Source organism: Sorex araneus, chromosome 1, assembly GCF_027595985.1.
Source record: "Sorex araneus isolate mSorAra2 chromosome 1, mSorAra2.pri, whole genome shotgun sequence".
Classification (NCBI taxonomy): Eukaryota; Metazoa; Chordata; class Mammalia; order Eulipotyphla; family Soricidae; genus Sorex; species Sorex araneus.
In genome coordinates, this window is record NC_073302.1 from 65,553,015 (window position 1) to 65,569,482 (window position 16,468).

The 16,468-nt window shown below is 38.1% G+C and overlaps 1 protein-coding gene across 3 annotated transcripts in view; it reads right to left on the minus strand.

Annotated features, from left to right (window-relative positions):
• Window positions 1-16,468, minus strand: part of KDM4C (lysine demethylase 4C) — a 432,788-nt gene that overhangs the window by 174,097 nt on the left and 242,223 nt on the right. For all 3 annotated transcript variants that reach the window (XM_055145808.1, XM_055145803.1, XM_055145813.1), the window contains 3 exons: window positions 6,961-7,142; window positions 6,133-6,346; window positions 3,410-3,486 (listed from right to left, as the gene is read on the minus strand). In XM_055145808.1, the coding sequence (XP_055001783.1) occupies window positions 3,410-3,486; window positions 6,133-6,346; window positions 6,961-7,142 (473 nt within the window). The remainder of the gene's footprint in view (window positions 1-3,409; window positions 3,487-6,132; window positions 6,347-6,960; window positions 7,143-16,468) is intronic.

Here is a 16,468-nt window from a genome sequence, read left to right on the forward strand (position 1 = left end):
ATCACTAATCCACTCTCTCTCCTTGGGATCTATCACACAGGAGCTGTAGAGATAGTACAGGGTAAAACTCTTGATTTTCATGCTGCCCAAGAGGGTTCCATACCTGGCATACCTGAGCCCCACCAGGAGTGATCCCATTGCATGGAGCCAGGAATAAATCCAGAGCACAGCTGAGTGTGGCCCAAAAATTAAAACAAAGCAATAAAAAGACTGTACATATACAGGACTGGAGCAATAGCACCAGTCTGCCCAGGTTCGATTCCTCCATCCCTCTCAAAGAACCCGGCAAGCTACCAAGAGTATCCTGCCGGCACAGCAGAGCCTGGCAAGCTACCCATGGTGTATTCTATATGCCAAAAACAGTAACAAGTCTCAAAACGAAGATGTTACTGGTGCCCGCTCAAGCAAATCAATGAACAACAGGGATGATGGTGCTACAGTGCTACATATATAGGCAAGAGCATACAGTATTTTTCTTTGTCTGACTAATGTAACTTAAAAGAATACTCTCAGAACTCACTGCTGTTGAAAATGTCACTTTCCTTTTCTTATGGCTGAGTAAAATTTCTAGGTTTATATGTGTATAAATATACATCTGTATTTCCTTACCTATTCAATTATCAATAAACATTTGGGGAAGTCTCCCAGTTGTGGTGGTTGGGGGGATGCAGGGACATCAAGGCCACAAATGCTGGGGGAGGGTTACAATGTGGCAGCAGGGATCAAACCTGAGGACCTGCAGATGCCAGGCATGTACTCGAGCCCTTTGACATATCTCTCTAACTGTCATCAGACACTTTTTATAAACAATCTTTAAAAAAAAAAAACCTACCACATATTACTTTCACACATACCTAGGAAAAAACGCAAGTAGTTTCAGACTATTTTCCTTACCTTCAAGATTTTCAAAGGACTAATCATAAAAGGAAAAAAGAGTTAACTAAAACAATCAGATTTGCTATATCAACACATATCTCACACAAAATATCTCAAGCAAAGTATTCCAAGCAAAACACTGGAACATTCCACATTCATAACAAGTCTTACCTTCATAAAGTTATGTTTTTTAAAAAATATGAAGATTAATGAAAAATTGAAATCAGTGAAGTTCAAACTAGCTATTAAATATCATCTGATCTCATCAGTATTGTTAGGTTTTTGTTAATGTCTTAGGGATACTCCATTTTAAAGGAGGTCGAGGGCTCCTTTGAAACACAGTATTCACAGTGTGAGGCTGATTTCTGAATAAGTTTAAAGATACTTTTAAAGTGCAATCATTCCAGCTACAAAATCCAAAGAACCATACCTAAGTGTTTAGTAAAATTCAATATTACAACACACACTCCACACTAAATAAAGGTGTTAAGCCAGAATACCAATACTGTCGGTTACTTCTTTGCAATGCTTAAATAGCAATTCAATTATTTACTCAGAGAAAATCTTAGAACAAAAATTTCAGAAACAAAGTTCATTCAAAATGGATAAAGTGAAAACAAAACTGGCTCACCGTGAATTCGAATGATTTCCAACTAGAAATATGAAATTATGAGTCAAAAATAATTATATTGAAGCATCCCTATATCTCCTGCAAACTGAATGAGATTTACTATCATTTCTATTAAAATACTAAAGACAATGCATTTTCTGAGAGTGCAAGGGGTTAAGATAAAAAAGAGGATACATCAAATAAATTCCAAAAAGTGATTTATCTAAGTATTTCCTCCTAATACATGTTAAAGGTAAAAAGCATACTTCAAACAGAGTGTATGGCCTAGGTCTGGCCCTAATTCTGCCATGCAAAGAATAATGGTACCTTGGAGAACAGGACTGCTCACTGTGTGAACAGGAGTGAGCCAAGCATAACTCTCAATGGAACTGAGAACTCTTCACACCTTGGGGAACAAAGCTAGAGTGTCTCCAATTTCTAAACCTAGACTTCAGAGCAAATGAGAGGACAATATTAAAAATATTGATTCTAGGGGCTGGAGCGATAGCACAGCGGGTAGGGCGTTTGCCTTGCACGTGGTCGACCTGGGTTCGATTCCCAGCATCCCATATGGTCCCCTGAGCACCGCAAGGAGTGATTCCTGAGTGCAGAACCAGGAGTAACCCTTGTGCATCGCCAGGTGTGACCCAAAAAGCAAAAAAAAAAAAAAAAAATATTGATTCTACAAGACATTAGTTTGGCTTGAACTATACCAATAGGGCTTGCATATCAACTAGTGCTGAATATATTTATCATAACAGGACTTTCTGGCTGCTTTAAAGATGCTCCACGTTTACACATTTTTTGATAACATAATGACCACATGAAAGGAAATGTCAAAACGTTTTCTGGACCCACATATGAAAAGACTTCTGGAGACAATTACTTCTCACATCAAATCCAACATGTTATTTAGACAGTTAAGGGTGTCAGTAGTTTACACCCCCACATCATTTTCCACTCACTACACAAAGTGAATGCCAGAAGAAAAAAAAAACCACACAACACCAAAAAAGCCTTCAAGGTATCCTCATGAATGCCTTTAATGTATAGTCTTAGGTCTATTGCAACATTGAGACCTAAACTACGTAATGACAGCACAAATTTTTAGCATGTAAAGCATTTTAACTATACAGTCCTTCAGGTTTTTTAATTCAGTTGCAAGGAAATTTGATTCATTGAGGAATAAAACAAATGCTACTATTACCACTGAAATCATCAAGCTGAGCATCCGCTAAGAGTAAGGGATACACTGTATAGGACTGACAGGTCCTCACTTTCAAGAATGTTCTGATATATCTTAAAAAGAAATTTTTAAGGAAAGATAAAGCAACAGGTAATTACATAGGAAAATGGGTGACATAATGGATTAAAGGGCTGGAACTCAATGCTTGGACTGGGTCTTTAGGAAAAACAACTTTGATGAAGAACAATCTGTCTCTGCTAAGTAAGTGATTCATTTGTTGTTGAAGGTTCTGTGTTAAATTCACAGCAATGCCCAGCACAAAGCTGATAAATAAAATTTTTGAAGTGTAAAAGAATAAATGGGGAGAGATCCCATGTTATGAAAGGCTGTGTATGACATGGCTTCTACAATGGTAAGTGAGGATACCCACGGTGACTGTTACTCAAAAAAAAATAATTTTCAAGAATTGCAAAATGGAGCTAGGTGGGAAAATGAAGCACTATTTAGGGATTTCATAAACTGGCACTCCCTGTAGGTTTTCTGAGTTGAAGAGTGATACTTAGAAATGAAATATTTCTGAGATAGACATAGAATCACTATGTAGGATGATTTGGAAAGAGAAGACCAGAAATACAGGTAATTATAGTATCACACACAAAAGACTGTGTGCACGTTAGCTTTGAAAGTGTCCAGAGTGGATGGAATAAGAAGTTAAGATACTAAAATAAGACACTTACTGCTGTCCATGCATTTCTTTTGCACCGAGCACATAGCCATCCATCATAGATCTCATGAGAAGGGATACCATAACAACCTATAAAATAATAGTATGGACCCATGAATTATGTCTTTTGCATTTTAACAGTAATAATATCACAGTGTAACTAATGTAAGAAAACTACCTATTGCAACCCCTTTCTTAAAAATTCTCACTACTTACAACAAAGGTTCAACAAGTTATCTCAAAAATACTTTTGGCTCTTATGCCTCATTACTAATTGGACATGAGTCCCAGGAAGCATGAATGTGAATCTTAATAGGCACCAATGCTCACAATGGTTATCATAAAGAATATGAATGATAATTCTACTTTTTACAGTTAAGAAACAATAAGTATTTGCAAGGATATAGAGAAAAATAAACTCTTGTGCACTGTTGATGCAAATGTTTACATTTGCATCTGTGCCACTTTATTGGTACAGATACTAAAAACCAGTATGGAGATCCCTCAAAAAATTTCAAAATAAGGTTAAAATTTAATAACAATCCTTGAATAACCAATTTAAAAAATTCCTAAATTGTCAGGTCTAGTGTTCCTTTATTGACATATAAAACTTTTTTTTTTTTTAATTTTGGGGATGGAGCAATAGCACAGCAGGTAGGGCATTTGCTTTGCACACAGCCGACCTGGGTTCTACTCCCAGCATCCCATATGGTCCCCTGAGCACTGCCAGGGGTAATTCCTGAGTGCAGAGCCAGGAGTGACCCCTGAGCATCACCAGGTGTGACCCAAAAAGGAAAAAAATTTTATTGTAGACACCATGGTTCACAAAACTGTTATTAGTACAATTTCATACATGAAACATTTAAAAGTAAATAGCAATTCATGAAGCAAAGTATGGAGAAATTTGTTAATAACACAACACATAATTTTTCACACTATGATTTTAAATTATTGTAATTTGTTTACATTTCAAAAAATTTTAACTAGACTTAATTATTTTTACAGAATGCATAACTCATGAATGGTGATTAAGTATAAATCTTTCCAACTCAACTCATCTATTTAGTACATGCCTAAATGAAAATAATGATATAATGGCCAGAGAGGCAGTGCTGGTTAAGGCACTTGCCTTGTATGTGAGAGACCTGAATTTGACCCTCGCACTGCATGGTCCCTTAGTACTTCAGAAGCACCCCCAGCTAAAGGCCCTGTCACTGCTAGCTGTGGCCCAAATGTCCACAGCACCCACAGAAACTAATTCTATAAGAAGATAGTTGATGGTGCAAGAGTTTTTGTAACAAAAATACATTAATTCTGACTTACTAAAATAAGAGAGTCTTGATAATTTTTAATAAGTAAATGTTTCTTCACGTTTGGAATGTGAAGGAAAATAAAAAAATAAAATTGCACAAATAAAGACCTATCAAAGTTAGTCAAGAACATATAATATCTAGTACAAACACACATTTATAAGCCAGATACATTGCACAGCTAGTGCATTCAGGAGGCCAGATCAAATTCTAACTTTTTATGTACTGGTATCTGAAATGTTGTACTTCTTGTATAGGTACAACAATGTATACTAAAAATATATAGATTGTACATGTATTACTGATTGATACAAGAAGGCAGTTATAATTATATTTCAAGAAGACTATTTTCAAATTCCTTGGGATGTTGATATCTATTTAAGTAATAAATGGTATATAGCAAGGCTATTTTGACATTAGAAAAGACCTTACATTGCAATAAATATAGAATACCTATCTTATAATTCATACATAGTACACTGAAAGAAATGGTTGATAATCTTAGTAACTATATATTTACTATATATAACATATACTATATGGTATATACTTAACAAGTATATAAGAAAATATCTAATTTGGTAAGATCTGAACTATTTAAAAACATTAAAACAAAGTTGTAGTATATTCTTTTTATACATTTCAGAGAATTTATAAAGCAGACCAATTTTTAAGATGCATTGACCACCTTGTGTCTAACGATGTAAAAATAGAAAATTGAAAGTTACAGAACTTAACCATCTCAATCCTAGAGGAAAAAATAGTAAATAGCTACTCTACACTAGAAAACAGCAGAGAATTCCCTACTCTTACAAAGGATAAAAACTTCACAATTAAACTTGACAATAGTAAGACTCAAATCACCAAGAGTATTTATTTATTATTCAAAAACCACAAAAAAAGATAGTACAGTAGGCACGGTTTACACGCAGCCAGCCAGGATTTAATCTTCAACAACCCACGTGGTCTTCTGAGTCCCTCCAGTAATGATCCCCGAGTGCAGAACCAGGAGTAAGCCCGGAGCACTACCAGGTGTGGTCCAAAACAAACAATAGTCGTGCAAAACAATCATGAGTCAAGAGACTTTTAACAAAATACATCTTTAAAATAAGTAAAATTCAATTGTTAAAAAAAAAGAGCTCCATGATGATTGATGATCCCAATACAAACAAACATACAAAATCAAACAGACCCACTTGAAACTGGAGGGGGGGAAATAATAATACCTATTCACACTTTCATTAGAAAAAAATGTGAGAAAGAGTATCTAACCATTAAGAATGCCAACAGCTACAAAAAGAAAAAGAAAAGGGGAAAAAATACCAATAGTTCAATGCAGTAGATTTGTCAGGTAACAAAGAAATGAGAACTAAAGACCGCAGGAAGCACCAAGGAACCATGATTGATGAATGAGAGATTCATTTACTTGCATGAACCTGTACGAAGCACTTTGCACAGGAAATCAGAAGACTTGTTCCATCCTCTTCCAGGAAGGCACTGGGTGGAGAATAGTCTATGTTTTCTTCACTATAAATAAAACACATCTCTGGAATGAGGGGCTTCGTCTTTCCTCCAGAAGTAACTGCTTCATCTAATTTTGTCTCCCATCTAGAATCATTTTCTTCATTGCTGCTATCTGGCTGAAAAACAATTATGCCCACATGAATGAAAAAACATGAAAAAGAGCTCTCCATTTGTTCTTCTCTCTCAGATCCATTAACAGCTGCTCTGCTACCACTAATTTCCAACTCTGTTATTCCCCTTTTTTTCCTTGACCCAACTATTAGGTTTTTGGGGTTTTTTTTTTTTTTTAAATAAATTCCACCCGTCAGGCTCCCAGCCAGAAACAAAGTATAGGAAAAGAGAATATTCTCTAAGAGAAAGTTATAAGCTACTAAAACTATTTTCTTATATATTTCATAGAAATTATAAACTATTTTTATGAATTTTTTGTTTTCTGATATGGGGAGGGGGGTTAGAATTATGCCATGACTGAAATAAACCAAGATATCAAAAATAGTAAGACAGGAAAATAATCCTCAGGGCGGGGAGGAGGGGCAATAGGAGACTTTTCATTTGTTGTTCCTGGATAGGCATAGATAGTTCTAGAAATGTTCATGGATAGTTATAGAAATATTAATGTCTTCCTTGTTGTGAGTGCACTATCGTACAAGGATTCACCTATGTCCTCATAATCACACATAATACACAGCTGTGAATGGAAACTTTGACCGTGACCCCCTAGTCTCATTACCTTGTAGTACGGCAAGAGGAGAGCACAGATGGCACAAAAGGGCTCCATTTTGGCCATGGTGGCATTATACTCTTGCTCAGCCACGAAGTTGAGGGGCTTTGTCTGCCAAAGGTGGACAAGAGGTTTTGCCCATGACTCTGTTTCTTCAACCTCCTCCTCAACTGATGGAACCTCAGGCAATTCTGAAGGGAGAGAACATGAAGGCACAATGAGCATGGGGCCCTGGGAGAAACAGTCACCCTTGTTATAAAAGAAGGAAATGTTTCAAAGTAACACAGTCATCATCCCAGGAAGCAAATATGTTTTATCTTTCGAATGTATTCTGAGGTAAGTGGAACAAAGGATGTTTCCTTACAACTTCATTTTTCAAGGATGGGATCAGACTTATGAACTACACTCTCCCGAATCCCCAACTTTGGATAACTTCCCCATTCCTACCAAAATAACTGACCTGGCCTCTCCTTCCAGTATCTCTACTTCAGTATTCCTACTACCACAACACTTCCATGGCAAAAAGCTTATATACATTGGAATATCTTCCCGGTTAGTAAAAGAAAATACTAGCCCAGTGACTGCCTTCATATGTTTTTGTTGTTTCCTCGCCAGAGTATAATCCCATCAAAAAAAATGACAATTGACCTTTAACTTTTGCAATATGTAGAATCAGAACAACAATGAGAACACCTTTACACATCAAGCAATGCACTGCTACTGGACATAAAAGACAAAAAAAAAAAACAAAAAAAACCTCATAGCAAATCTTATTTAATAGGTGCCCCTAATCGGCATCTATTAAGCATGAATCTCTTAAGCATGTACATCTGCTAACATCAAAGAAGCAGAGATTTATGCAGTATCAAAAAATCATTTTCTAAAATGTTAGCTAACGCTCTCCACCCCCCCAAAAAAAAAACCAACAATTCATGAATAGCTTATAAGGTAGGAGAAAAGAACTTCATGTCTATAGTAAAGTCTAATATGTATCAAAGCAGGTGGCAGCGACACAGCTGTCTCTAATGCTTAATGTCTAGAGCTTTGACACATTGTCAAATTCTTCCCCCATAGCTGTCATAATTTTGCAAAAAAAAAAAAGAAATCTCTTCAGCTCCAAAGTGTTCCTGGGAAGTGTGCTCTGGCACTTGTTGACTTACCTGTTTTAGAAAAAGTAAAAGCAGAACTGTTAAGATGGGAAAATAGGGAAGGGCTGAAAATATTCAGAAGATGCCAAATGCCAACTGGGCAAAAGAGAATTTTTCTACTTCCATGTTGATGGCATCATTATCATCATCTGATCATCATTTCCTTTATTATTAACAATTAAAAAAACAACATTTCATCAGAAACAGGGAACCAAAGGGTAAGAACATTTTCTTGCATTTGCAATGAAGTAACCCAACTATAAATGTAAATGGCTTCCACCTCAGATCTCCTATAAGACAAGAGTAAACAGTGTGAAGACAAAAAGATATGACAAATGAAAGATGAGACAAGTTAACCAGGACCATGAAATGTCCAGAAATCTTTACCTTACAGACTAATATCTCCCACATATCAACAGACAATAGAATCTAAAAAATAAATTTTAAAAAAATGTTGGATAACATTGGGCTGTCCTTGCTCCTCCCACAGGGAGCTTAGGTTTCTGAGTTACTTACACAACTGTATCCCTGAGGTACACCCAATTCCATCAAGTACTAATAATCCTATATTGCTCTCTCTTTCCTTTATGCCATTTGTATGGTTTATTTAGCAATGTCCTTTACATATAGACATAGGAAGATAGTTGATGTTACATTTTTGTAGCATGGGAGCTGACTCCAAATAATATTTACTCCTGGGCATCCATCATATTTGCCTGACTTAGACCTCAGTTCCCCTTACTTCTTAACACCCCCAAAAAGGAAGGTGCTGATGAAGGGACTGGATGGACCCAGGGCAAGTTGTTAAGCTACCTTGGCATTGAAAGTGGACAAGTTAAGCACCATAAGTATAGTAAGTTAAGAGCATGGTCATGCGACAAACTCTATCATGATCCAAAAAGAAGTAACTGAATAAGGACCCTGCTGGGGTTAGGAAAGACTACCCAGGCCTGAGGACCATGGTCTGCAATATATAGCAAGATGTCCCCAGGAAAAGCCAACCTGTAAGCTTAATATATCTCTTACTGTGTTCATACAAAATTATTAGAAATATTATAAGAAGCAAATTTACTGATTATTTAAATGGATTACTAGCTGAGGAAAGGAGAAAGCAATACACCCTGGACGGAACCCTGACTTTGAGCGGATCTCCTAGTAATCTGGAGTGCTGAATGCTCAGGTGAGATTTTGTCCTTGAGTTAATCCCCAATAACTTCCCCTGAAGGGAGTGTCTTTACATCTGTTTGTTGTTATGGTAATGTTCAACCCCATCTATGTGTACCCTACCCTTCATGATTTCTACATAACTATGCTGTAAGGGAAGAGTGGGGACTATGAGAAAAGGAGGATTGGATGACGACTGGAAGAAGAGAACTTTGAGGTCAATGAGGAGACTAGGATGATAGAACTATGATAACTGGGACTACAACGAGTTGTAGTTGTAGTTGTAATTGTACAACTACGATTGTGCTGGGAGGGAGAGATCGGACTATGTTGGGGAGGAAAGAAAAATAAAACTGACTGCCAACCAGCCTGGGGCTTTGTTTCTCCATTCCCCCATCCTTCGTCTTTCCATCCCATGGGGTGGCCAGGAGAAGAGTTCTCGGCCAGCGAACGCTCATGTCCCCTGCTTTCCTTGGAAACTCACAATAAACAAAGCCCTTTGGTATGTATAAATAATTGTTGCCACTTGGTCACAATTACTCTATTATGTCACTTGCTTCAATATGAAAGATTAAAACACAAGACAGATGATGCTTCCATCCCCTTGGCCCATCATAAATTGGTACAAGGACTTGACTGAGAGCAGGTAACCTACTACAATATCAAGGTGCTTACAAAATTTCCATGCCATTAATCCAGGAAACAACACTCTCCTACACATGGTTACTGAGCCCACTCGAGAAATCGATGATTAACGGTATTTCATGATCGTTATCATGATAGTTTCTAAATGCTTTGATTATTTGGCATTGCTACACCTAGGAATCTCCTCTCTTCAAACATTTCTTCAGCTATAATTGACCAATAAAGCTCATTATATTCCCACTGGTATATAATTACATAACAACATGATGTGCCTTGTAGCATACTGTGCAATTAAAATTAAATAAACCATAATGCTTTATAAACTTCTAGACTTTTAAGATATCAAATTAGTTTTCATAGCACCATCATGAAAAAAAACTAAGACAAACGCAGATACTATTAACTATACAAACATGTGGACACTGTGGGCATTTAATGAACACAAATATTTTAATTCTACAAACACATCTATCCTTTGCATACCAACAAAATAATAATCAAAAGACTACACAGTTCTGAATATCATCCTGAATGCAATAGGTGCCTGGGACCTATGCTCTTGGTCTGGCATTCTGTTATCTGTGAGAGTGGGTGTAAGGAAGCACAGAATGCAGCCGGTCACTACAGGCACTGGATGGGCAATAAGTCCTGTCTTCTGTTGGGGGCAGGGTGATCTTTGATTCCGGGAATGTGTCACTATCTCATTAGTTGGCTATTTGGTCCTTACCAAACCTTACAATCTTCACTCCCCACTCCCCCCCCACCCCTGCCACCTTTTAACTTCCAGCAAATAAATATTATTAAAATAAGTCCAAAGTAAGAGATTCGATAGAATAAACTTTAGAGTTTTCAAAATGTCTAAGAGCAAAAGAAAGTCCTGAGACTTTAAAAAGTTTATAAATCACTAACATAAATCCAAAAGGATTTCTCGAAAATGAGCAAGAATTTCATAAATGACTTTATTCAGTGAACACATGATTAGAGTGCTGAAGCTAAAGCTAAAAGAAAACAAGTCAAGACTACAAAAGGACCCCCTTTCTGATTAGTTCTTTCACTGGGGCCAGAAGGCTCACATTTACAGCAAGGAAACAATTCTATGCTAATAACACTTAATTTTCTTTCTTTAACTTCTCCCATTTTGGCAGGATGGGGAGTGGAATAAGTTCCTTCCAAGACTTCCAGACTTTTATATTTGAGAAAAGCATTCCAATTCCACTGTACCAAATATGATTCAACTAAAAAAAATCATGAACCTAAAAACATGGCAGTTCTGTAAATCTACATTGTTATCATATTTAATTAGTTATTCATTTATCTAGTTATGGTTTAGGAACCATACCCATCTATACTTAGAACTTAGTTCTGGCTCTGTGCTCAGCGATCACTCTTGGCTGTGCTTGGGAAACCAAGAATAGATGGTGCTGGGTATCTGGACCAGGAATCAAACCAGGGTCAACTGCATAGAAGGGAAGTACCCTTGCCCCTATACTTTCTCTCCAACCCCAATATAAGTCCTCTTAAATTCAGAGGAGGGGCCAATGACACAACTCCAGCATCACCATGTCAGAAACTCTCTCCTGAATAAGAAAACATAAGCTATAGTTTAAGTTCCCTCCTATGAAGCACTAACTAACTCCCCTTAACAAGCACTAGGATGAGCTGATGGGGAAAATAAGCACTATCTTGCATAGATATGCTCCAGTAACCTACTGAAAATGCTGCTGCCATTTCAGTAGCACCTTCAACCACTGCTGAAATTTTTGGTTACCATATCAATAAAATTCATTGTTTCATTTTATAAAAATAACTTACCTATAGACCAAATATCAAACCTCTAGATTATCTACCAATAGTCTAATTTTGAGGAGTCTGACACCATAGTAACTGGTGCTCAGGGACTTTTATTAACTCTATGCTCAGGAGAGACTCTAGCAGTGCTCAGGGAACCAGAAGTGATGCTGGTGACTGGAGTGAGGATCATGGTCATGTAGCTGCATACAAGACAAGTGCCATAGCATATGTACTATTAGTATTAAAATACTTTTTCTAATGTATATCTAATAAATCAGTTAGACTTATTAATTGCTTCTGATTCAGATTATTTCTGCAGGAACAAAAGCTCTGTGGCAAAAGTCTGACCGAGAAACAGATGGCACTGGAGAAGTTTAAGGGAGGTCCTCGTTTATTTACACATAGAGATTCAACCTAGCTCTTGCCAAAAAGGCTATTGTCTTGTTGAGCCCTGAGTGCAGTCCACAGGAATTTTATACATGCTATGATACTTCTTTGGGTGGGGAGACATTTTTATTTAACGTATACAATTGTTAGTACAATCAGTGATTAGTATAATTGGTTTCATGTTCTAAAAGGACATTAACTCATTGTCTCTGCAGCTTCCCAGGCTTTTTTCATGAAACATGATCAACCTTTCCACTTGTTCTATCCTTGTTAAAACTTGTGATTTACAACCTACTCATCTCTGCTCAGCTCCTAGAATGGGTCACTCAGGGATCCTGCTCCTCATTTCCTCTTCAGTAACTCCATTCCTTTCCCAAATGTACCTTAAGTGTATCTCCAAAATGATCCTCCATGCTTGCTTTTTAAATTATAAATGATGTAATATTGAACTATCAAAAAAATAAATATACATTTGGTCTTTGTCAAGTTCCTGAACAAAGCTTCTAAAAAGCCTTGGAATTTCCCGTCTGGTACAGATGAGGGGAGCCTCTTCTTTTGAAGTACTTAATATGAGTCCCTTGATCCTGACGTAAGAGCACTAATCTAAGACCCTCTGACTCTCAGAAGGGATCAATGCCATCTAATGCTAATGAGATTACCAGTACTGAGCAGCCTAAAGAGTCTCAGAATACAGACTTGGCACTAGAAAGCTCAAACAATGGCTAGAGGTTTATAACTTTCTACTCTACCTCTATCCTCTCTAGGGGGGTGAATAGAGCTGGAGACTGAGTAATTTACTTTTAGTCAATCATATGGATAAGATAAAGTCTCTACAAAAACCCTACCTGAGGGCTGGAGATAGTACAGGGATTACATCATTTGTCTTGCACATGACTGACCACAGTTCAATACCTGCTACCACATATAGTCCCCCTAGCATCTCTAGGAGTGATTTCTGAGCACAAAGTCAGGAGTAAGCTCTCAGCACAGTCAGGTGTGACCCAGCCCTCACACCCAAGAACAAACCCTACTTTACCACTTTTTGTTTGGAAGGGATTTGGGCCACATTGCCAAAAAAAATTTTTGGTAACATCTGACTGTAACTTGAAGCGAAGAATATTATCTTAATTAAAGTGAGACACGAGAAGGACAAGTAACCAAAGACCTCACTCATTAGTGGAGTATAGAGAGCGAAAAAATGAAAGGAATAGATAATGATCAATGGAAGCAAACCCTGAGATTTGGCCAAAGAATTGAGTCTGTCAAGAAGGAGGCCAGGGGCTGGAGCAATAGCACAGAGGGTAGGGCATTTGCCTTGCACGCGGCCGACCCGGGTTCTAATCCCAGCATCCCATATGGTCCCCTGAGCACCGCCAGGGGTAATTTCCTGAGTGAAGAGCCAGGAGTAACCCCTGTGCATCGCCGGGTGTGACCCAAAAACCAAAAAAAAAAAAAAAAGAAGGAGGCCAGTGGTGGAAAGACACTGGCACCCAGTAGTAGATATGGTACAGTCACACTGTACACCTAAAACATAAATTTTAATAGTATTGCAAATCACAATACTTAAGCTTAAAAAATCATTTGCACAGAGACTGGAGCAATAGTACAGTAGGCAGGGTGTTTGCTTTGCATGCAGCCGACCCGGGTTCAATTCTTCTGTCCCTCTCGGAGAGCCCAGCAAGCTACCAAGAGTATCCCGCCCACACAAGCAGAGCCTGGCAAGCTACCTGTGGCGATTCGATATGCCAAAAACAGTAACAACAAGTCTCACAATGGAGACGTTACCGGTGCCCGCTGGAGCAAATCGATGAACAACAGGATGACAGTGCCACAGTGCTTTCAAAAAAAACAGGGTACAGAGACACAGTACAGAAGGAAAGGTGCTTGTCTCAGACACAGACAATCTGGATTTGATCCCTGGCACTGCATATGGACTCCTGAACACTGCTACAAGTAATCCCTAAGCACAGAGTCATCCCTGCACTTTGCCAAGAGTGGCCCCCAAGTAAACAAATAAATAAAAATGGAGAGGTTCAGAGAGTTTCCAAGTTGATGAACATGCCAGGATTGTAGGAACATAGTATTCCAGAGAGAGTATGGGAGTTTGCACATGCCTCAGTCACCACAAACCTTGCCCTGAGCAAATTTTCTCTTTGGCTGTTATGAGTTGAAAACTAGTTGGAAAAACATTCCAGACACTATAACCCACTGATCAAAAGTAAAGGTGGACTGAGATTGCAAATGACATCTAAAATGGGAAAGTGTTATGGACTTTGGTCTTTGAGCAGTGGGACTTGTACTAAGTCAGAATTGAAATAAATTATAAGATACCCAACTGGGATTTGGAGATTTGAGGCATTGGCTGGTACGGGGAAAATAACCCATACATTTGTTTTCAGAGTAAATATATGGACTGGAGTGATAGAACAGGAGCTAAAGTGTTTGCCTTACCTAGAGCCAACCTGAACTCAATGTCCAGAACCACAAACTGTCCCCCAAGTGTGGCTAGGAGTGATTCTGAGTACAGTTAGAAGTAAGCCCTGTAGCAAAGCAAAGCAAGGAAATCAAGCTTTGGAACCTCCCACATGTTAGCATCACACTTACTGCACCATATGAACTATCTCTTTGTCTTTAACACACACAAGAATTATTTTTATAAGTCATGGGAAATAACTTCCAGTCTTCATGGAAAACTGAAGTTTTTATTTCAATGATGATGCAAGAATAATGTTCAATAAACATTTCTAAATAATAAGAAAAAATAAAAGCCAGGGGAGAAAAAAAGCACATGGAAAGCTTTAGTTTAAAAGCAGACATGAAAGCTCAAGTGAAAGCTCAAGCACAGAGCACATACTTGTATGTAGAATGTCCAGGTTCGATCCTCAACATGACACATGCCTTCCCCAAGCAACATTGAGATTGACCCCCAAACAGAAAGCCAGAAGTAGCCTGCTGGGTATAGCCCCCAAATTAAACAAGCAAACAAACAAAAGAAGTTAAGATTCAAAAGCAGACATATGAGATTTACTCACTTCTCAGTACAGTCTCTTTGAACAAATTTGCCTACTAAGTCTAAGTGGATATTTCCAAAGAAAAACATTTAGACGATGTGGAAGGGCTGCTACCAGGATTTGCTGACGGAACTAGGCAGATGGGAAAAGCTATCGGGACTACTACAGTACAATTTCCCTTTACCAATCACCACAATGATTTTGCATCCAGGGTTATGTTCCAGTGATGTGCACTGGCAAGTGTAGCACTATTCTCTAGTATGAAGAGCCTAACAGCATCTGTTATCTTTCGGCACTTGTGAAAAATCTCAGTCCTGGGAGGCATTATATTCGGTTTCAAGTATATTGGAGGAAATTGAGGAAAAAGGAGTCACACCAAAAAAAGTAAAGAAACTTCAAAGCTGAGAACTGTATTGTTCCATATAAACTATATCTGTATGCAAAACACATTAGAAAGATTTGTAAAAGTGTATTCAAAAGTACAAAGAGAAAGAAAACACTACAGAATTGTTAAGAATGATTCTGCCGGGAAGTGGTGACATTAAAGAGAAAGTTCTGGTTTCTTTAGCTATTTTATTCACAGCATCTATAACATGGCGTTTAAAGATGGTAATACCCAGGTGAAGCACCACTGGCATGTTTCAGTTTCCCTGCATAAACAGCTTCTCTTAACTCAAAGTCCACTCTACTCATATACATAAAGATCAACAAGATCTTTGGTCACTTTGACCCCAAATCAGAGGGTGATCATAAAGAATCTGTCTGGTTGATCACACAGAAAAAGCTATTAAGGAAACAGAAAAGAATGTCTGCAGACTCATTTGTGGAGTGTAGGGTAGCATCACATGAGGCTGACACCCAAGGACAGTAGATACAAGGGCCAGGGGGATTGCCCCATAGCTGGAAGCCTGCTTCATGAGCGGAGGGGAGAAGGCAGATGGAATAGAAAAGGGATCACTAAGAAAATGATGGCTGGAGGAACCAGTTGGGATGGGAGATGCATGCCGAAAGTAGATAATGGACCAAACATGATGACCTCTCAGTGTCTGTGTTGCAAGCCATAATGCCCAAATGTAGAGAGAGAGTATGGGGAATATTGTCTGCCATGGAGGCAGGGGGAGGTGGGAAAGGGGGGTATACCGGGGATATTGGTGGTGGGGAATGTGCACTGGTGGAGGAATGGGTGTTTGATCATTGTGAGATTGTAACCCAAGCACGAAAGCTTGTAACTATCTCACAGTGATTCAATAAAATTTTAAAAATTAAAAAAAAAGAATGTCTGCAGAATGGTCACTATACCCACTACAAGGGAAAAGGAGTCTAGACTACTTGCAAGAACATAAGAGATTTAAGACAAGGACAAGGCAGTAG